At 40.8% G+C, this 24,357-nt stretch overlaps 1 protein-coding gene across 3 annotated transcripts in view; it reads left to right on the top strand.

Moving 5' to 3' along the window:
• The window catches only part of ECM2 (extracellular matrix protein 2), a 222,763-nt gene that overhangs the window by 115,698 nt on the left and 82,708 nt on the right, over positions 1-24,357 (top strand). For all 3 annotated transcript variants that reach the window (XM_069206683.1, XM_069206684.1, XM_069206682.1), the window contains exons 5-7: positions 5,915-6,030; positions 7,149-7,284; positions 10,680-10,837. In XM_069206683.1, the coding sequence (XP_069062784.1) occupies positions 5,915-6,030; positions 7,149-7,284; positions 10,680-10,837 (410 nt within the window). The remainder of the gene's footprint in view (positions 1-5,914; positions 6,031-7,148; positions 7,285-10,679; positions 10,838-24,357) is intronic.

Raw genomic sequence — 24,357 nt, 5'->3', positions numbered from 1 at the left:
ACCTAGTCCAGAACACAGGTGAAGAGTATTAAAAAATATGCCTTCCTTTAAATTTTATAAAGACAGCCATTAGCCAATTAAATACTACATTTTCATTGGCATGTACTGTGTTATACTGTGAAGTTACCAAAGTATATGGTGGCACAATACATAACTAAGAGACAGGAATATTATTTTGTTGTGTGACCTTTATGTCATGCATGATCTCACTTGGGCAACACAGTACTTAAATCTTGTCAACAAAGCAACACAAGGCCACCACCCTTGGCACTGCGTTGCTGGTAAATCTTCCAAAATGCAAGGCAGCTCAAATTGCTGTCTTGAGTTAAGCTGCACACCATATTGTACATTCCTAATAAATTTATTGTAGATACTCCACTCCACTGTACACCACTCCAGTTTATGACACTTCACTGTATGTCACTTCAGTCTATGACACTCCACTGTATGCCACCCCTCTGTCCGCTGCTCCATTCTACGCCATTCCACTCTACACCACTCCACTGCAGACCACTGTGCTCTCTGCCATTTCGCTGTATGCACACCACTCTGCGCAACCCCACTCTATACTTTTCAATTGTATGCCATTTCAGTTATGCTACTCCACTCTATGACACTCCACTGTATGCTCTTTCACTCTACCCCATTCCTCTGTACTTCATTCCAGTCTACCAACTCCACTCTATGCTATTCCACCGTATGCCACTTCACTGTACACTACTCTAGTCTATGCCACTCCACTGTACACCACTTCACTGTATGTTATTTCACTGTATGCCATTCTACTCTACACTATTCCACTCTACCACAATCCACTGCACATCACTCCAGTCTACGCCGCTCCACTGTAAGCCACTCCACTCTCCTCTACTCCACTTTATGCTATTCCACTCTATGCCACTTCACTCTACAACTCTCCACTGTATGCTACTCCACTTTACAACACTCCACTCTTCGCCTTTCCACTGTACACAACTCCACTCTACGCTGCTCCTCTCTATTCTATTTCACTTTTCCCAGCTTTAGTGTGCATGACTCCTATGTATGCCTCTACATTGTACTCCACTCTATTGTCTGCTACTCCACTCCACAATGTACAACTCTACACCACTGCACTGTACACCACTCCACTCTGTGCTATTCTACTGTATGTCACTCCACTTTACATCACCCCACTGTTCACTATTCCACTGTATGGCACTCCACTGTACGTTAGTCCACTGTGCCCACCTCCACTGTATGCTATTCCACTCTACCTTACTCCACTGAAACTACTCCAGTCTAGGACACTCCACTATATACCACTCACCCTTTAAGCTACTCCACTCCACTCTACACTATTCCAGTATGTGCAAATCCAGCGTACAGTACTCCATTCTGTGCCACTCTACAGTACGCTATTCTATTCTATGCAACTCCACTCTATCCTAGTCCACTGTGTGCTACTCCACTGTCAGCTGCTTACGTGTACGCTACTCCACTAAATGCTATTAGAATGTACGCCACTCCCCTAAACATCATTCCACTCTACACCATTTCACTGTATGGCAGGAAACTCTACGCCATTACACAGTACACTACGATTCTCTACGATATGACACACTATCACATGATAATGTACAACAATGAAGTCTACGCCACTCCAGTTTATGCCACTTGAGTCTTCTTCACTGTACAATACTCTATGCTGCTCCACTCTACCAAACTCCATTCAACTCTATACTATTTCCCTGTACAGCACTGTACTCCAGTTTGCCTCTGGCTACCAGACTACCTCTATGCCCCTACACCAGAATTTACTCTACACTACTCTATAACACACTACTCCAATCTACTGAACTCTGCTCCACTACTCCACTCTACCACTCCACTCAATGGCACTCTATGGCACTCAACTCTACAGCACTCTATGCCACTTCACTGTACCACATCTTACCAAACTCTACTCTACTGTACCCCACTCCACTCTACAACACTGAACTCTACTCTTTGACCCTCTGCTCTACTTCACTCACAGTTATCCTCACTTTACGACACAACATACACATCAAAGTACAACACACCATTTCACTCTATAACACTTTACTCCAATCTACTCAACTCTGCTCCACTACTCCACTCTACCACTCCACTCAATGGCACTCTATGCCACTCAACTCTACAGCGCACTTTGCTACTTCACTGTACCACATCTTACCAAACTCTACCCTACTGTACCCCACTCACTCTACAACACTGAACTCTACTCTATGACCCTCCTCTCTACTTCACTCACAGTTTTCCTCACTTTATGACACAACATACAAATCAAAGTACAACACACCATTTCACTCTATAACACTTTACTCCACTCTGTGCTGTGCCACTACACTATACTCTACTCCATAGCACACCACTATATGACACTTTAGTCCACTCTATGCTACACCACATCACTCTACTCGACTCCACTGTATAACAATTTGCCACACTCTATGCCACTGAACAACACTCTCATGTATGCTGCTCCACTCTGCTCTTCTCTACTCTACTCTATAAAAACTGCACTCAACATCACTCTACTACACTGTATGTCATTGTACAATACTGTAGTACACTCTACTATACAACACTCTACTCCATGCTATGCCACTCTACAACACTATACTCCACTCTATGACTCACTACTCCTCTGTACTTCACTGTACTCCGCTACTCACATGTACCCCACTACACTCTAAGCAACTCTATGCCACTAAACTCTAAAACAATTTATACCTCTATAATCTACCATACTTTACAACAATGTACTGTATGCCACTCTGCTCTACAACACTCTTCTTTATGCCAATCCACTGTACTCTGCTGCACAACCTTGCTAACACGATGAACACTATGCGACATGCCAACTCCATTTCACTGTACCATACAACACTCCACTCTATGCCACTTTACTACACTGTATGAAATGCCAGGCCACTCTGCTCAACTCCACAAACCTCTACTGTACAACATAACACTCCACTGCATTGGAGTTTACTCCATTCTATCCAATGGGACTCCAATGAACTCAACTCCACTCTACTCCACTGTAAAATATTTTCTCCCTTTCTTTGCCACTGTTCGACAATCCATTCTATGCAGTTTCACTGTACAACACCCTCTTACACTCTATGCAACTCCACTCTACAAGACTCTTCTATGCTCTGTGTAACTATGTGACACTTTACTCCACTATATACCCATCCCCTCTATGCCACTGTGCTACACTGTATGACATGCTAGCACATGCCACTCCACTATATGATATGCACTCCGTTCTATGACTCACTCCTGCACTGCACAACACTTTACCACTGTCCAGTATATGACACACCACTCCATGAAACTCCACTGCATAACACTAATCTCCGTCACAGAACTGTACAACACTTAACTGTACTATGTCACTAAATTGTACAACACTCTTCACCACTCTATGCCACTGTATGATTCAATACTCAACAACAGCCCACTCCATGACACTTGACTCCATGACCCTGCAGTTGCCGACATTCCACCGTATGACACAACATACCAATCCACTACACAACATGCTACTCTACTCTACTCCACTCCACAAAATGACACACCATCCTACTCCATTGTATAACAGTTTATTCAATATATGCAATGCCACTCCCCTCTACTCCACTCCTCTCTATTCCATTCTACAACACTAGAGTCTATGATAGTAGACTGTATGACACTATACTTTATGACACTGCACTTAACAACTCTCAACTAAATGACACTCAACACTACAGGTTGAAACACTTTTTTATTACAAAACATGAACCATTTAAAATCAATGAAAAACTCAAAGGTTAAGGATACGTTATACTTAGGAAAATATTTTTTATTCTTCTGTACACACAAACCCAACTTAAACAATATAAACATTAGAAATTCTAAAGTTATAGTTACAATTTAAATTTATAAATTAAGCACCACATGTTATAACAAAAATTTATAATTTACACACCACCGTCAATTTACTGTATGTCCCACACCTCAGTACACAGTCATCACCTCACTTGCCACACTTTAATAACTACAACTCACCGTTCTACCATGCACCGATTGAAATAAAGTCATCTGAGATGTCAGAAGTGTTGTGAATGTCATGATGCTATAAGTCATACAATATGCAAGGGTATCAATATATGAATGTGTAACTTCCCTCTGTGCGAGAAATAGTTTTGGATGGCTTGTTAGTATAAATATGGAAAAGCAGAAAAAAACACATATTTAAGAAGTGAATCAAAATAATAATGGGGCGAAGACAACCTTCAATCACCAAATTAGATGGTCCAGCCTAGCTCTGTCATATTAGTCATGCCAGCATATTGGACAGACAATCTAATGATTATTATCATATTTAACTACTTATAATGTTTGTGTATATATTGCACATGCAGGGAAACCCAACAGCTGTTTGTCAACCATGGCAAATTGCATCAGAATTTTTACTCCATCTTCTGCACTGATATGTGTACTTGATAGTCACCACGAAGTTGTCAAACTATGATATAAATGATGTAAATGTGCCTAAGTAGGGCATAGTCATTTAAAAAGACACAATAGGACATACAACGATTGTTCCTCCTGTTGGATGCAACAAGTATGATTGGTATTATAGACTTACCGCCATATTAGGCAGACATTTAAAAACAGTGTTGCCTTGTCAGTCATTTTTGGAATAGGCTAACATATGTTAGAATAATAATACCATCCGCAATCCACTGACCCTTTGTACATACAAAATTGGATACAGTCACAGAAATCATCATAAAAATGTTTGTTGAGAACGAAACACACTGGCTGTTTTTTAAAAGAACACAGGAAGCACATCAATAAAGAATCATTGTGACAAATCTGAACACTATTGTAATTACATTGATGACAATACGTCAATTCCCCCCTCTTTCAAAATGATACTTGAAAAATTGTGAACTAGCAATTTACTGGGTGAAGTGGACAAGAGCTGGGAGAGACAATGTGACTGGAACTGGAAAGAAATACAACTGACCTGCGTTAATTAAAGTGGTTTCAATTGAGCAATGCAATTGACCTGAACTAAATAAAAAGATACCCTTGTGTAGCGACCTCTGAAGGTTAAAAAAAGGCTCTAGTATACAATCTATTCTTCTTCTTTTAATAAAAAAAAAAACTAAACAGGATGCAAGGGATCTGAATGTCTAGAATCGATTTCTGCTTACTTCTGCTTTGTCACATATGCCAGGAATTTTAGTCAAACTGAAAATCCTCAGCTTGTGCACTTTGGAGGTCCGAATGAGTGGATATCACACCCTCAGTCTGATTCAGCAGAGAAGGACAAGAGAATTAGGGCACCCTGACATGTATTCATGTACCAGCTTTCTCTATTGGGCTGATAAGACCATGCAAGCACCAGATCACTGAGCACATTTATTTATCGTCATGCTAAAATTTGTTCTTTATTCATCTTAAACCTGAAGACAGCCATATATATAAATGAAAGCCCGTAAGGATTTGCTCAAACAAAGTCCGAGGAAAAAAAAAGAAAAATGCAGTGGCAGCTATGAACTAGGCCCACAATGCAACCATTTAAGAGCATCTTCGGTCCTGCTATGCTTGAAGCAAAATAAATTAATTAAGCAGGGGTATAATGTATGTATACCACAACCAACCAGAAAAAACTGGATATCGTGTGCAGTTGCACTATGTGTATAAAACTGCAATGCAACATTGTGTATCTATACATTTTAAATTATGACCCTTAAGCCCATACGCACATTACGAAGCTAACACATCCAAGGTTGCACACTTCATTTTATCTCAATCTCTTATCTAGCAAGATTTGAAAAAGCTGATATCTTAGATAGACAAAAACATTTTCAATCATTTTTCCTAGGCAATTTCATAACTTCCATTCCAAATGAAGCATTTCATGGAATGCCAAACTTGGAGAGGATTAATCTGGGAAAAAACAACCTCACCACACTCAGCATTGGCCCAGGAGCTTTCGTGGTAAGATGTTTTGTTTTTTTAAGCTGAAAAAAATGAAAGCTTGTTTAAAAGACCTTTGTTCAGTCCTTGGTTGAAGGTGGCTTGCATCTGGGGCAAGGTAAGCTCCCGCCACCACCAACTTTGGGCTGGTAGAGTCTCCCTACCCAGAACAAGGCAATCTCAGGGCATCCCACCACTTGACTTCACATGCACAGTTGGCATTACAGAAAAGCAGAGTACCACCAGCCCTGGGAGGGAAATAGAAGGGACCTCCTCACTGTCTCCGAGATTGCAAACCACTCAAAGTACACCTATTGGCTTGCCAGGTTGTGCATACTGATCTGCCTATCTTCATCTCTGCAGCTGGACACCCTTGGTGGTCTCAGGTCAAAATGAATTGCCGAACCCACCATCCCAGCCTGTTTGTCAAGAAGAGGGTGGAGACTTTGTGGGATGTTGGAGTCAAGGACTAGGTGTTTCCAGCTGCCATGCTAGGAAAACATTGAAAGCAAATTTAATGCAGGAACCAATGTCCGCTTGCAAAAATAAGCATGAACAAATCTCGTCTTGAGAAGAGCTGTCTCACAAATATTTCTAGGTCAATAAGCGGTCTTGATTGAAATGCCATAGACATAAAAGTTAAGTACTCAGGCCTTTATTTGTTTGTCAAAATAAGTACCTGTTGCAGTAAAAAGGCATAGATTTGGGATTCTTGGTATGCATCATAATTGTGTATTGATTGCTTGAACTAGAATTATTTTGCCAATTCAGACTGACATTCAGCAGGCTACTGTGCTGTTTAGCTTTTTATGTGTGGAGACTCTGCAATCCTAAAGATACTACTAGTTACATTCTTTTGTGAATAGCAAACAATTGTGAACTTACAAAAAAGTGTAAGTTTACCTTTGTGAATCAGTCCTTAAGTGTTAGAATGTTACCAAATATCATAGTTTTTGTTTAGATAAACGTGGAATGTAATACAGTAACATAATACATTGAGTAATGTGTCTATAATGTAGAGGCTCTGAGCCTAAACACTCTAATTACATCATAGGTATAGTCTGAGTTCGCAAGTGCAAATATTACAAGCTGTGTCTGTATGCCTTTGTATTAATTGTACAACTGATATATCCTTTAAGACACTAAAGCATTTAAAGAGATTGTACCTGGATGGAAATGCATTGGTGCAGATCCCAACACATCTTCCATCAACGCTGGAAGAGCTGAAGCTGAATGATAACAACATTCGTGCTATTGACGACGTCATTTTACAAGGTATTGAAGGCATGACTAGTGATTTTGATACATTACGCAGAAACATTCAGTTCAGCATGATTGGAAAAGTGGCAGTGGAGCAGAAAATCTCTTTAAAAATAGTTGACTACCCGTAAGTGAATGGAAAACAAATTTCTACAGTTTTTGAACACTTTACAATACGCCTTGGATTATTGCCGTTTCAGTTGAAAACTCTGGAGACATATTTTTAAAAGCTTAAATGTTCCTTCATTCTTGTATTCCCTCATTCTTGTATCCCCCCTCACCCTCCCTATCTGTTCCCCCGGCAGATCTTATGGTTCGTATGGCCTCTGTTAGGAGGGGCCTTGTTTTGTGCTATGTGCCATTTTTCCTTGTTTTTACTAATTTCTCGGGTGATCCTGTTCATAAGATGTCTTGGACTTACCTGATTTGCTGTATCTGCATCACTGGTATATTATGTTTGTCTCTGAAAATTCTATGTAAATTTCATAAATTTTTTGATAAAAAGGCCTAAATGTTGCTCTACTTTATAATCCATAAACGTTATAAATGCTCTGGTTTCAAGAAGGAGAGTTATCCTTGGGTTACAGCGATTGTATAGGCTTTACAAGTTCAGGCTGGGGGTAGCAGTCATATTTCTTTGTTTACACACATATCATTAGGCTCAGAACTCTCACAATTGTGCAATTTTCTCCTGGTGTGTCAGGTACTTGAATAGGAGCATGTATGAAATACACTGTTTATCTTTTGAAATCAGAAATTATGCCTTTGAGCTCGATGTGGTGAAGGACATTTTTTCTGCCATTCTGACAAACTATCCTTTAAATTTAGGGATGAGCTCCAGCCCAGCAGCCATCATGGTGGTTCCTTTCAATGTACAATCATTTGGTGGATGGCTGCCATCGGTTTTGATGCATGTCCACTCAAACAAACTCCCAAAGCTGGAGTTTTTTTCAGAAAAACAGCACAATATTAATCCCCACTCTCTGGCAGTTTTCTTTAAATATTGTTTTTGTGTTATTATTTACAAAAATATAACCTCACTGAGCGTAGATATTCTGTTATTAACTCTAATGTAGCAACTTTTTCGTAAATGTTATTTAGGATGTGATGCTTAAGCCAGATGACATTCTGTCAATTATAGTCTGGTACCATACATTCAATGAGGGCATTAATTCCCCCTTTCTGTGTTGCAGCTTTAACTTCTTCTGAATACCTATCTCTGCTCTATAGGACTACAGGATACACAGCTGTAGCAATGCATTTGGCTCAAACAGGGACAGTGGTTAGTATGCGCCCTAAGACAAGAGCCTCACATCCAGGAGAATTCCCTTGTAAGGAGTCTTGTCTGAGTTGTATAATGAAAGTGCATGCACCGGGCCTTTCTAGAGGTGTCTTATATCTGATGCCACAGTTGCTCCTGCCAATCTTCACTTTGTCCCACCAATCTAATTTGCCACCAGCCTGGGTAGAGGAATACCCTTATTGTCACTGGGATCACACTCAAGATCACCACAATGATCCTATCCCATCGCATACCCTCAACTTCCTCAACTGAAAAACTGGCAAGACTCTTGTTATCTCTGAAGGCTATCTGGTAAAAAGACCTTGTCAACCCACTAAATATAATGAAGGAAATATCCTATGAGGTCTGACTTTGCTGTTTACAATCGTGAATAGCCCTGTACCAAAAATTCTCTGTCAGATCACTTCTTCTTAAAGATGTTCAACTGAACGTCTAAAGACCCTGCAGACTAACTTTTGGTCACCTATCTGTCATCCTATGAAAGGTCATTGAGAAGGCCATCACCAACCCTTCTATAAAATTAAAAACAATGCACTCCTTCAAGGGTACAAGTCTGAATTTAGATCCAATGCAGCATAGAGACTATCTAAATGGTTGATGGCAGCCTACAGATATACAGCAACACGGCCTCTGCCTTCCTCCATTGCTTGGCCACTCTGCAGCTTTAAATGCCATTGAACATTGAACTGTGCTTGGCATTCTCGTATGCTGTATGGTCTGTGATGTCATTGTGCTTCAATGGTTCAAGTCCTACCTGGAAAACACAGTCATCTGGGTCCAACAAATTCCTCCTGATCTGATTGCATTTCCAGCTCTTGTGGTGTCCCTCCAGCCCAAGTTTCCATTCTTTAGCACATGATCTTCACCGTGTATGATGTCCCAGGAGTCCTGCTGTCTGATAGGGCATTAGAATCCAGCTGTAGAGAGACACAATACAATGGCATTTGAAAGTTTTTTAAGCTGATCAAATTGATTGCCAGGGACTGATTTACACACACCTATGTTACATTGTCGCTGTATGTGTGTGTGATGTAAAGTTCTCCAACACCCCACGCTGGTAAGAAAGGCAGTATAAAATAAATGAAATACATTTGAGAGAAGGGGCTATGTAGAGATGAGAGGCACTGTTAGAGAGTCATGGTGAGGGAATCATTGACAAGCCCCAATAAAGATTGCCTTATCCTTGTGCTCTGTAAGGTCATACTGTACTATGCTTTAAAATTTAATACATTTGAATATATAGTGAAAATGTGTTATAGAATGGACAGTTTTTTACATTTTTTCTAAATTTTCAAGCCCCATTGAAGTGGTCAGCCGTGCTTGTTCCGTACTCTATGGGGGCTGGCTTGACAAACTTTGCCAGGTCTTCTTTGGGTACCCACCCCAGCCCTGCGTTTACAGCATTTGTAAACCAATCCAAAGTATATACAATTCCGCAGCAAGAGTATTTACTTACATGTTTGATAAAGATGAAAAACCTTCTCCATGTTTAGTTAGGTGTCTCATTGGAAAATAAACACCAAATACCTCTTCTTTTTCACTCAGGTAATTAGCCAGATCATAATATACAGACGAGATTTTAGGATTTAATTGATAATGCACCGTATTGCCTCCTGCTAACCTCTTAGAATTAGGGCTTGGCTGCAAGTAGAATCTCCCTTACCTCCTAATATAAATACCTAGGTATCTAAAACCCCGATGTTCGGCACCAGGAGGATGAAGCAAGGATGTCTTCCGAAAATTGCACCAGAAAAAGTTAAACACAACCAAATTTCAATGTGAAAATCCCACCCGTCAAGGTTTTCATACCTTTGATGAATTAACAGGAAATAAAATACTGATTGAGTCTCCTGCGGTAGATGGCAGTGGCACGCTATTGGGATTTGAAGAAATATGCCATTACTATCTATTAAAATCATTCTACTTCAATTAGAGATATGGGTGAGGTGGTGGCACAATTTGTATCGTTAAGACAAAAGGCCTAATGAGATATGATGTAAAATATTTGAGTAAGGTAGAAAAAACGCATTTCTTTCGTCATGGTGGGGAAATACTCTCATTCATCAATAACTAAGATATTTAAGATCCGGATTCATTCTTTCTACAGAGATGCCTAACCTGGTGACCCTGGAACTGGAAGGCAACCATCTAAGTGAAGGCAACGTTGATCCTTTGGCTTTCCAACCTTTAAAGAGTTTATCTTACCTCCGCCTGGGAAGAAACAAATTTAGGACCATTCCTCAAGGTCTTCCTGCATCTATTGAGGTGAGACTGGATTGTTTTAACTTAGAGAACAACTGCACTGTAAACATATTTTTTTTAAAAGCTCATTGCTGAATGAGGTACTCCAGCCTGACTATTTTTGTTTCCGGTTACATAAAGTCTTCCCAAGCAACTTCTTTTGAATTCAGAGGGGACTTAGGATGCAATCCCTTCTGTTTTCAAGGTATTCTTTTGCACATGCTGTGTCCATTGTATTTTGCCCAGTATGGAACAACTCCTCTTACTACACACGAAGGTAAGGTGCAGCCATATCCTGTGCAAAGCTACCAGATACATCACTTTCTTTAGGCTTTCAAACATTGCAGTCCACCTTCTTCCTATACCAGGCACAGAGGATAGCCCTGGATACCCGGAGTTATTTCTGCCCAAATTATGAGGGGCAGCACAGGCGGCTTTAACAACTAGAACAGTGATTCCCAATCTTCTGACATCTGTGGAACCCAACTTTATCATTACTGGAACCCGGGGACACCACTGAATCATTTTGAGAATCCGGGTACCCCCACTATATCTTTACTGGAAGTCAAGGACCTAGCCCTAAACATTGTTGATGATTTGAACCACAAACCAATACACAAAAATATACAGAAATAAGCATTCCATTAAACACTTACACAAATGATAACACATTTAATTTAATTTGCAAACAAATAAAATAAACATTTTCATTTTAATAGGAAGGTTAGAGCTTTTCTAAATCCAATTAAAGACACACATTGTCCAAACTATAATCTGTTTGATGCACCCTCACTGCTCCCATGAATCAATTTGAGGATATAAATTTAAATTTTAGCCTCCAATTTCAAATTCCTTGTCATCAACAGTACATTTGAAATATTTCATTTGCACATTTAACCACTTTATTTCTCTACACTTCATTAATCTGTTTATATTAATTAATTTTCTAAGCACTCACAGACCCCCTTAGAAGGCTTCGTGGACCCCCAGGGGGTCCCGGACCAGAGGTTGGGAACCACTGGACTAGTCCTCAGCTCTTCCCATACTATATGATACAAGATATACTTCTGTAAAGAAATCAGACGTCACCTTTTACCAAACAACAAAGAGGCTACTTTTGTGCTCTGAAAATCATACTTCATCTCAGCAAAGATCAGACCTCACCTCTTACCATATCTAGGGCAGTGGTTCTCAACCTTTTGACTCCTGTGGACCCCCAATTAATCATTACTGGTACCCAGTGACCCCCAAAAAATCACTTTTGGAATCCGGGGACCTCCACTGAGTCATTCATTACTTGAAGAAGGAGACCCCAGCTTAAACATTTTTGATGATTTGCAAAACAGTACACAAAAATACAGAAGCATTTTTCTAACAAATACACAAAATATGTAATCATTTATTTAGTTCACAAACAAATATAAAATAATCAAAATTTAAATGAGAAAGTTGGATCTTTTTTTAATTTAATTGAGGTAACTCGTCGTCCATACCATATTCTGTTTGATGCACCTGCACTGCTTCCACAAATCAAAAAGAGGACACCACTTAACTTGTAGCCTCCAATTTTACATTCCTTCACATTTGTAGAATATTTTAAAATGTTCAGATTGACATTTTGCTATTCTAGTTTAAGTACCCTTTATGACTCTGTAAATATCATATAATTTTCTAAGCAGTCACGGACCCCCTGAATAAGCTTCGTGGAACAGCAAGGGGTCCTAGGACCACAAGTTGGGAACCACTGACCTAGGGGGTATAGCATGTACCTCTAATGATCAGACCTCAGGTCTTCCCATACTATATGATACAAGCTATAGTTCTCTAACAAATCAAACCTCACCTTTTACCAAACAACAAGAAACATAGTTTACTGCTCTGAAGATCATACCCCTTCACTCTAAAGGTCAGACCTCAACTCTTCCCATACTTTAAGGGGAAGAACCTGTGGCTCTAAGGAACGGACCTCAGCCCTTCCCATTGAAATTGACACGAGGTCTTCGGCTCTGAGAAATGAGACCTCACCTCCTCTAAAGAGCATAGGGCCATATTTATGGCCTGATTTGTGTCGCTCTTGCACCACACAACGTGGTGCAAGAGTGACGCAAACCTTAAGTGAGAAGCTACAACCTTAAGTGAGAAGCTACACAAGGACCCTTTGCATGGCACTGCGTGGCTTTGTAAATCTCAAGTAATGCAACGTAGGTCAAATTGCTGGGTTACGGTACTCTGCTGCAGTTTGGCACTTCCATGGGTTTCGCGTTGATGTCCCCATGCAATATCCATGTATTTTGATGCATTCCCAGATTTACAAGAACTTGTAAACCTGGGAATGTGCCACAATGATACTCCACCCCAGAAGAAGCGCAACAAGGAGAAATATGTTTATTTCTCTTAGTTTCTTCCTCTTTCTATGTGAGCAGCATTCTGCAGCACACATAGAAAGAGGAAAAAGCCTCTTAGGATTGTTTTTGTGCAAGAAGGTGCCCTTCCTGTACAAAAGCTATCCTGCATGCAACGCAGGCAAACTAAAAGGTGCTAGCACAAGGGAAAGCACAGGAATATGCGCATTCTTTTAAATACCGTGCATTGCTGGCCTTTCCCTATGACCCAGGGCAGCTCAGCAAGGAGACTTGCTGCACTGCTGTGTGCCACAATGTCCATAAATGTAAGCCTTAGTTTACTGCTCTAAAGATCAGACGTCCTCTCACTAAAGATCAGGCTTCCCATCTTCCATACAGCAAAGAACACAGTTTACTGCTCTGAAGATCAGATATCTTCTCACTAAAGATCAGGCCTCACCCCTTTCCGTATTACAAAAGAGCTGAGTATACAGATCTAATGATCAGATCTCACCTCTTTTGAAACCACTGTTGTTGTACTGTGTTGTGCAAGGGAGAAACCAGAGCAGAGCCGTAACTATAAAAATGTGGATCTATTGATGTCATTCCCTGCGCTGCCACTTAAACATGCTGTCTAGTGCTGTGCACACACCAATGTAATATAGTGTTAAGGTGCATACTTGGTATATTGCATGCATTTTGCACTGGAAGGGTATCATTTCAGTACAAATAAACTATGCTAAACTATACTTTAAAGCTTGCCAAACATTGTATGTATACCGTACAGAGCAGCAAACAAACGAAGTTTGAAAAGTTTGGAGGAATGAAAACATTTCTTCAAGTTAACACCTGCCTCGAGGAGGCATTGTTTTTGATGTAAAGTCTTGCCTGGAAATGTTAGCAGGTGGTAACATGGGAATATCCATGTACCACCTATAGGATGCCCCCTTGATGCAACGTAAAGCAAAGTGGAGCAAAGCACTACTTTGCTTTATTTTTAGGCAACTTTCCAGCACAAAACATGTTTAGCACTGGAGTGTAAATAATACATCAATACTCTGCAATAGTTTACATCACTTTTTTTAGCTTGCACCAGTGCAAAGTGTTGATAAATCTACTCCTTCATCGCCCTTCTTTCCATCTAACAGATGACTGACATAATATTGGAAACTGAACTATAATTGTGTCAAGAATATCAAGGAACAAAATATTAAGAAAGTTTAAGTGCAAAAAGATAAGCATAGATTTACTATTTATACTATATATATATGCAGAGAGAGAGAGAGAGAGAGAGAGAAAGAGAATTGTCATGTTACATATATTTGGAGTTATATGTCATAAAACTTTGCTTATCTATAGAAACTTACCTTCATGTTGTTTTTGTCCTCAATATTCTTGACATGATATCCTGTCCAACAGTATTGCTGTTTCTGATATTCTGTCTAAATACCCCATGAAACACAGTGTAATTATCTATAGACCAGGCATCCCCTCTTTCCACTCATATTAGTGTCCTACCTAACCGCCATGCATTGCATCCTAATTCAGGTTCAAGCCCATCTTTAACTTATGGCACTTCACACTATCAAAGCGCTGAACGGAGTAAGAATCCCAAATGGATTTGTACTCAGGATCTAATTCCAACAGTAAATACTTTGGGAATTGTTGGAAAGAAGGACAACAGAAATAGCTATAAAACAAGAAACTCAACATATTGCAAGGGTGTATTATCTCAACCCCAGAGTAAATAGCTGGCTATTCAGCCATTCTTCAGCATTTGCCATCATCCAGTCTCTAGATTATCCTCAGTTCTTTTAGCATGGGAGTTCACCTTTATGATCTCCAAAGAGGTCCTTGGTGGCTGGGGCTCAATAAAGACATTAAGCAGTCTCTACACTGTCAGTTTTACTGGATGAAATTAGCATTTTAAATGAGGTGCTTCACTGGTCCCAAAAATAAACAAGGCTGTGGGTTATCCCTGACAAATCAATCCACACATGTTCGTATAAGATAGAAACCTCAGCGTGCTGTCCTTTGTAAACGGCTTAATCTATCACCACCCTTCTTGGACCAATGTGATGTCCCACACAACAGTCCGCACTAGGAATCACTTCAGTGCATGCAATGCTCTTCCATTACCAGTTGGCTGTAATGCAAGTCAGTCTATCTTTCCAAATATCAAGCCTGAGCTCTAAATCAATCCATGATTACCTGCAGTTCACATTTTATTTAAGCTAATCAATGCTCTGCCATAGCTTGACATTACTGTTTGTGTGCTGGAGAGTTCTTCATGGAGAATGTTATTGTGATGATTTTTGGAAATGGGTGTGTTTCTTAGGATTTTCAATGATTTGACTGACATTTTTTACACAGTCTGCTCTAAATGAGGGCAGCATTGCTTCCATGCAAAATCCTTGATTAATAGCACTTGAGACTCTATAATCATCCAGTTAATTATCGGCCATTACTTAACATTACTTTTTGTGTATTGAAGTGTTCCTAAGGGAGAACCTAATTGTGCTGATTTTGGATATGCACTATGTTTGGAAGGATTTTAATGATTTTAATGAACTCTTGAATGCAGACTGATCTTGTTGTTATTTAGATGCATTGTGTGAGAAAAGCCCTTCTGTGTGGGGTAACCCCTATTTGTTTTGCTAAACTGTATTATTGTTTTTGTAGGCTCTGCCCACTGAGACATTGCTGTCCAAAGCCCAGTCTATGTGATCTGACCACTAAAATATGTAGAAATTGGCTGATCCCTGATTGGTATATTTAACTTTCATTTTGACCACAATATATGGTACCCAACATACACCCATCACATGGACAGTTAAATGTCACCTATGGAATACTGCAGTACTGTGTCATGTACTAGTGTGACCAGGCGTACATGAATCCAGGCCTACCACTGTAGCCTAGCAGCAAAAAGTTATAAAAAGACTACACTCTGACCTATCAAAATAAGCCTTTTAAAATATTTATAGGTCACCCCTGTGTTGGTCTTTTAGCCCACAAGGGAAGGCGCATTGTATTTAAAAGTGAGACATGGAAAGTCCTTATAGTAACTAGCACCCAAAAGGTATTTTTACTGTAGAAAGTCTGGCCCATAGAGAAATAGTAGGAAGCATTATTAAATATTGATTCTGCAATCTTTGGTTGGGGACCAACTAGAAAAATGATTAAACTGTTTTAATATTTATTAATTGATGAAGTCGGGTTTGTTAATAATATTTAAGCAAAGTAACTTTTATAAAGTTATCTTTACCCTGCATGAATCTGCTGGAAGCTAATTTGCATTAACTCTCCAGCTGCAGCCCAATGATTAATTAGTCTTAATGATGTCTGAAAACTGCTCTCAGAGCAAGGCAAAGGCCTAGGGGTGTAGAGGTGCTATTTGTTCCTCTGGCAGGGAGACCAGTTGTAGAGGAGCCTGGAACTTAATTTACTACAAAAGGAACTCCCCTGTCACAAGCATTCATTAGCTAAAACCCGAGTAGGTATCCTCTTTTGTCCTATCAGACAGACAGGCATGACATCTAATGGAGTAAGCTGTCAGAATAATCATTTAGAGTAACTAAAGAGGAAGGGGCTGTTCATTTCCTTGGACACACTCAGGCGTGACACACAGTCACTGCGTAAAGGAAGAAGGGTTTCTCCTTCTTGAAATTAGTGAATAAGGGGCACTGTGGGGCTATTTGCAATAGGGCAAATAGAAACTGCTGTGAAAGTGGGTAGGTTTATTCCTGGGAGTTTTTGTCCTATTAACTACATCAGAGCCAGAAGTCATCCCCACCCACTAGTTAATGCCAAGGATACATGTAGCACCCTAAGGCACCTTCTTCAGAACACTGTGGACCTAAAGAAGAACAGAAAAAACACTGTACTTGCTGTTTGAGGCCTGTGATGAGACCTGAAGTTCTGGACCTGCTCCCACTTCTACCCAGGACAAAGAAGTGGACTCCAGAGTCAGTTGGCTGACCGCCTGTATAAGTTACAGGGCTACAAAAACCTGCAAGAGAACTATTCCTTAAAGTGCCTGGCTGCCCAGTACCAACAAGACTTGACCTGGGCCCAGGTGGTGGCCTCTCCTGGTATGAGTCTTGACCCTCAACTGCTGCTCCTCAAGCCCTGAAACTCTTGGTTGTATCTGCCTGAACCTGCCCTGTCACCTCTAAAAAGTTGGGACATAGAAACATTTTGAGCTCCAAGACAACCGAAGGACTCTGGCAAACCTCCCAAGGCTACCCTTCCAAGGGGCAACCTCAATTGGTTAAGAAAACAGAGTTTTCTTACTCAGAGATTCTCTGCATCACCAGATGCAGTTCAGCTAGCACTCGACGCGAAGATATCTGGCATTATGGACCTCATCTTTGGATAAAGTCTGCAGCCAGCAGTCCCACTGGAAGATTTTGATCTCTAAAAAAGAGACTAAATACAAACATGAAAATCTTGTCTGGGCGAAGGCGACAAGAGTATCTGACAGGTGATAGGACTGCCCTCATTGTGACATTAAAATGTTCCCACTTGTAACTTTTCCCACCAAAACCAACACCTTCGGCTGAACCTCGTACAATGTGGATCTGACTCATGAAGACTTCTTTGGATACAGTCTGCAGCTTTGCTGTGCTGATGGACTTTCATTTCCAATTCAGAGACTAAATTCCAAGTCAAAACCTGTGACCAGGTAGAACCTGGTTGGTGTATCCAGCCCACGCTCTATTGCGATTGACCTAAATGTGCAACTATGTTCCTCATCTACAATGTCCATTGACTATCACTGGCACTTTGTGCTTGTTGGCTCTATTTTTATTTAAAACTTCTAAAATTCATGTATCCGGTTCTCCTTCATGGAATTTCAACATTCTGATGTAATTTTGGTAATTAAATTATACTCTATTGTTCTACATTAAAGTGAAATTTTTAATGTGATGTGTTTTTGACTTTTATAACTGTTTTGGTATTTTGAAATGTGCTACACATTTTCTCTAAGTTAAGCCTGTCTGCTCTGTGCCATAGCTAAAAGGGATTGAGCGCAGGTTAAATTTTGTGAAACCGAATAACTGTGCCTACTAGAATACCTTATTACTTGTGGTGGACTACCATCTTCCCCAATCAATAATGTACTTTTTCACACATCACCATTTTTAAAACATTGGTACTGGACTTGACACTTACTGTGGCCCTTTTGGGTTGAAGATTTAGGGACATATTAACAAGCGGCTTGCACCACTGGTACATCACTTTTTTTGATGCACTGGTGATGCAATGTTGCAGGCCTATATCCACAAGGTCAAGCAAAGCCACTTTGCTGGGCTTTTCATGGACTTGTAGGTATGGAGTAAGGCAACACAGCATGAGTTGCTCTGTTACCTCACTCTGTGTCAAAGATGCGTTCCATGGGCATTGTGGTGGGTTTTCCCAAGCAACACCCATATATTTTGACACATTCCCAGATTTACAAGGATTTGTAAACCTGGGAATTCAGAAAAAGCCTATGCCTCCTCAGGGGAAGCGTAACGAGGAGAAATATCTTTATTTCTGCTGGTTCTTTCCTCTTTCTATGTGTTCTGCATTCTGCAATACACATAGAATGAAGAAAACACCTCCATTGAGTGTGTTTGCACAGGAAGGTCTCCCTTCCTGCACAAAAACAATCATTCATACCACGCAGACACACTTACACCATGGTGCAAGGGTGTCTGCATTGGTGCATGGCAGCCAATTGTGCACCAGCGCAGCGGAAGAGGACAGGAATGCCTTTCCTTTTGATGCAGGACAGCACAGCAAAAAGCCTTGCAGCGCTCCCTGTGCCAAAATATCATGGTTATGCCCCCTAGTCTGTCAGTCTGCCCCTTCTCTGGAGACAGGTGGGCATTTAATTTCAGACTAGGGCGCATCCGCGCAGCAGGTCTGAGTATTGAGCATGCTGAAGGATTGATGAAGGAACACCAAAGGCCAGCCCATCAATGCTCATCCTTGCTGCCAGCTATGCTGCCAATGTTTTACTTGTACAGGTGAGAATAGTGACTTCTTTTAGACTGCCCCTCTCTTCTCAATCTATACTCTGTTCCATTCTTATAGTAAAGATAAACTGGATGTTCTAAATAGGAACAATGTTTTTGCAGAGAAGCCTATTGGCCTTACCTCTTTTCCTCCTAGGGTGCACTGCAATAACATACTAAATGGCTTCTTGATTGATTAATGCTCACTATGCTGTCAAAAATGCTTAATCCATTAAATATATTATTATTGATTGTAACCTGGAAATAATAGGCATTAAAGAAACCTGGTTCACTAACAATTTTGCAGATATTCTTTTTGATATTACCCTGCCTAATTATACTCTGTTTGAATCCTGCCACTATGAAAAGCATTGTGTGGTCGGGGTTTCTTAGTCAGTGACTCTATTAGGAGTGCTAAAATTGAACTCTACTTGTGATCCATCCTTAGACAATCTAGCCATTAAAATGTAAGTCATACGGAGCACTCATGGATCACTATTCTGGCCTACAGACCACCTACTGTGAGACCTACAAATACCTTGCATCAGTCCAAGCCCAAAACAGCATCTTTGAGCCACTGGTTATTTTCAAGGTAAATTGAATATTCACTTTGATTACATCTCTTCACCCCTGACTGAGCATTTTGCAACCTACTTCCTTGGATTAATTTGATGTTGAACCTCTGCCTCCCTACTCATGTCAAAAGACACTCCCTGGCTATCATCTGCTCCATTTTGCAGCACTGCCAATCTTACCTTAGTCATCTCTAGTGGTCCAACTACCTAGACCACCAATTCAACTATGACCTTAACTGGATTTCTAAATCCAATCAGCTGCTTTTCTGAGGGCCAAATTCAGGAGTTATCCCAGTGACCTCTGTTATTAGACTAATACTTAAATGCTCTCAAAACGACTATAGTGTAGAACCTTAAAGACTACTAAATTGTTATTATCTTACTTTCACCATAGATACTCATGCCCCGTTGATGCAGAAAACAAGGGGAAGTGATCTGCCCATCATGTGGCTGTTTTTTGCAAGATGTAGTATTCTGTAAGTGTGCACTTCAAACAGCAAGAATAAATGGTGGCCTATTTATTATCCTGCTGCAACACTAAACTGGTTGAATCTTAACATATTGGAATAGCTAAATAAATATTTTATTCTGATAAGATCAATTCCGCACCCAACCTTTCATGTGGAAATCTTTCAGTTATCAAAGAGATCCCCAAATGCCCTAAACTAGTGCAGCCTGTGTGTTAAAAATTGGGATTCTGTTTGGCAGAGGCATGCACCCTGTTCAAGCACAAACCACAATCCTAGTCAGGGTAAGTCACAAACACACTCTAAATTAACCTGTGCTCACCCATGGTAGCTTGGCAGAGAGCAGTGTGGCTTAATTTAAGAGGCAATGTGTTAACTATTTATGCACACATCAAACAGAAAAAAGTAAAAACACAGCAGAAAAAGATTCAAGACCTGATTAGAAAAATAGAACCCAATTTAATGATAAGACTATAAGACTGAAACAAAAAATCCAATAGGTAGATTTTGAGATATGAATCTTTAAAGAATAAACTTAATTGTGGGTCAAATCTGAAAAGTCAGGCTGACTTTGATGAAGTACAGTGTGAATACAGGGACCAACCTTGGCCCACTGAAACAGTACCTTGGTTCGTGGTTGCATCAATGTTGAGAACAAGATGCAAGGAGCAAAGGAGGCGATGCGTCGGTGTCGATCTTAAGAAAGAAGGCAATGCGTTTGCTCTGAGCCAAATGCACTGGCACTGATGGCTCTGTGGTGTCCTCAATCCATGCAGCAACACCAATCCGCCAGCATCGACGGCAATGTGGTGTCGATCCTCACAACTGAAGCAGTGCATCAGCGTTGATGGAGATGTGTAATTTCCAAGCAGCGCAACAGCATTAATGTATGGATTTTGGGAAGTTGCAGCACTTTATACCCAATTCTAAGGTCCCGGGACTCGATTGGCACCCCTTGGCAGGGCACGACTCACAAATTAGTTCAGGTGCTGTAGGTGATGAGTTGGAAGCCTTTTGTGTCCCTCAGACTTTGGAAGGGCAGGAGATAAGCCAGTAAGACTGGTTTTGAGTTCAAGTGTTATTTGTCCAGTCCTTCTTGCCCAGTCAAAGAGGACAGCAGGTCACACAGCAAGAAAGCAGTTCTTCCAGAGTCACAGCCTTTGTAGCAGCTTAGCAGTCTTTCTTCCTGACAGAGTATCCACAGGTCCAGAAGTATATTGAGTTGATAAGGTCAGCGGTCCAGTTCTCATACCCAGTGGTGCCTTTAAAGTGACAGAGGCTTCAAGGAAGGGCTTTGAAGTGCACTGAGGTCCCCACTCCCTGCAGTGGCTCCAGACTCACTACATGGAGGTATGCAACCCCTTGTGTGGGGACAGGAGATAGCATTTTCAAGTGTAAGTGTGAAACTGTAGCTAGCTCCTCCCTCCCATCCTACTCAGGATGCCCCATCAGGATGTTGATGGCCCATCAGTCACACCTAAGCTCCCTTTGTGTATGGCTACCAAGAGGGAATGCCCAAGACCAGCTTTGACTCCACCCCAGATGTGTATTGGAGGCAGGCTTTAGGCACACCGGGCTAACAGCAGGGCAGTGTCAACTTTCTAAAAGTGACATTCTCAAAATTGCAACAATAAATCCGACTTTACCATTAAAGATGATTTATTATTACAATTCCATAGGTACTATACATTACAGGTGTACTCCTTCCCGACCAGGGATTATAGCTTATTACATTTAATAATGAATCCTCTGTGTTATCCTATGGAATAGAAGGCCTCACAGCAGTGAAAAATATGTTCTATAGTTTTGCACTGCCTGGACATGTAAAGCACTTAAAAACATACATCCTAACTTTTAATGACATAACTCCTTACCCTAGCTGTCGAGGGTCTTCCTTAGATGTAATAAAAGGGGAGTTTAAGGCTTGGCAAGGTGTTTTAAATGCCAAGTCGGCATGGCAGTGTTACTCAGCATTCTGGCTGAAATGGTAGGCCTGGGACATGTTTAAAGGGCCACGTAAGTGGGTGATGCAATCAGTGCGCCAGGCCACAAGTAGCATTTAATTTACAGGCATGGACACATGTAGTACTTTTCACTAGGGACTTATTAGTGAATGAAAAAAGCTGATTGAGCATATGCCAATCAAACCATGTTTCAGGGAGAGAGCACATGCACTTTAGCACCTTTCAGCAGTGATCAAGTGCTCAGAGTCCGAAGGCCAGCAAATGCAATTAGCAAAAATAGTGAAGCAAGCAGGCAAAAAGGTTTGGGGGAAGACCACCCTAAGGGTGGCAGGTCTAACATGATGTCATCCAATCTCTGTTGCAGCCAGATTGCTGACTTTTCAAGAACAAAATCACCAAAATTCAAACTTCATTAAAATTAGCCAAATGTTCTCAAGTTTGCTACAGTTTGCTCTTTGAGCTTAGCAGCTCTTCTTACCCAGTTTGTTGTTCTGGATGAGGGTAGAGTTATATTTTTATTGTCAGCTACTAAATATTAGTTTCTGGTTCACCTGTGGACCATTGGCCTTGTTTGAGAAGTTGATGCTTTGTGAGTCAGATTCACCCAGAGCTATTGTAAAAGCATCCTTGTTTGGCTCAGTTCCTGTCTCTTTGAAACAGCTCTGTGCGGTTCCTATTTTGAAGAAGACAGCTCTATTCCCATATAATTTAGCAAACTATAGGCCCATATCCCAGCTGCCTTGTTTTGCTAAGATTGTGGAGAAATCAGGGTTTCAGCAGCTCTCAGATTTTGTTGAAGAAAATCATCTCCTTTACCCTGCTCAAATGGGTTTCTGCACTGGCCACGGTAATGAGCTGAGGATTCTATCAGCTTTGGATGAAATATCTTACTATGCAAATACTAACATCTCAACCACCTTGATTTGATTAGATTTCTCTCCTGCCTTTGATGCTGCAAGCCACTCTATTATGCTATCCAGGCTTTCCAACCTGGGCATTGTATTACCTCTTTTGGTTCTCCAATTAATTTTATCAAACAGAACATAAACGGTATTTTTGCTTCCCTTTCATCACCCAGACCTTGCTGGTGTAGGACCCAACAGGGTTCTATCCTTTTGCCTTTTCTATTTAATCATTATATGGTTCCACAGGCCCTCCTTAAACAATCTTTTGGATCCATATTTTTTTGTATTCCAATGACACCCAGATCCTTGTTTGAATTATCAGTGATGGCTGATTCACGCAAGTCACCTTACTGGCTGCCTTTCCAAATTTTTTCTTAGGGTAAATGTCAACCATTTGTAACTGAACAATGACCAAATGGAGATTTTCTGGCCTCTCACACCTTCACAGAATTGGAAACTGCTGTTTATACTGAACGAGTTGGGCTAAATACCTACTCCCATGGCCACTGTTAAGAAATTAAGCATAAAAATAGATTCTTTTTTTGTCCCTTTTTGATCAAGTGTTTTTCGTGTGAAGGCCTATTTTTCCAGCTTCATTCTCTGAGGTGCATTCTCTGAATATTTTCCATCTCTCATAGGCTGCAGATATCAAATGCTTTTGCCTCCTCCCATCTGACTATTGTAATTACATTTATCTTCACATACAAGCTTTTTAGATCTGTTTGTTGCAGTTAGTCCAGAACATTGCCACCAGGATCACTTTAGGACTTCACTCCCATAGGCATATCTATACGGCCCTCTCATCCTCGCTCTGGGTCCTAGTCAAGCAGACGATCCCTTACAAATCTATTTGTCTAGTCCAAATAGCTGTCTACTCCCCTATTGCCTTTCCTCTGTGCACTACAGTCAATTGGTACTGTCCTACTCAGCTCCTAAAATCTACCAAGAAACACCTGTTGGTGGTTCCTATGTTTTATCATAAAACACTATGGCCCTCATTATGACTTTGGCAGTCAGCTGACCGACACACCGGTGATGGCGGTAGTACCTCTACCAGGCTGGCAGTGGAGACCACCATATTATGACCACAGCGGTGATTCCTCCCATAAACAGCCAATGTACTGCTTGAATTGCCAGTGCGGTCCGGCCACAGACCACAGCAGTTTCTACCTTCAGGCCGACAGAACACCATACACGCCCATCATATCACAAGATAGCAGAACACCAGGATTTCTGGGGCGGGACCACCGCCATGAAAAGCCTGGCAGAAATGACCCATATAAAAG

The sequence above is a fragment of the Pleurodeles waltl genome, chromosome 9 (genome assembly GCF_031143425.1).
Source record: "Pleurodeles waltl isolate 20211129_DDA chromosome 9, aPleWal1.hap1.20221129, whole genome shotgun sequence".
NCBI lineage: Eukaryota > Metazoa > Chordata > Amphibia > Caudata > Salamandridae > Pleurodeles > Pleurodeles waltl.
Note: the sequence above shows the minus strand (reverse complement) of the source record. Positions and strands in the feature narration are given on the sequence as shown.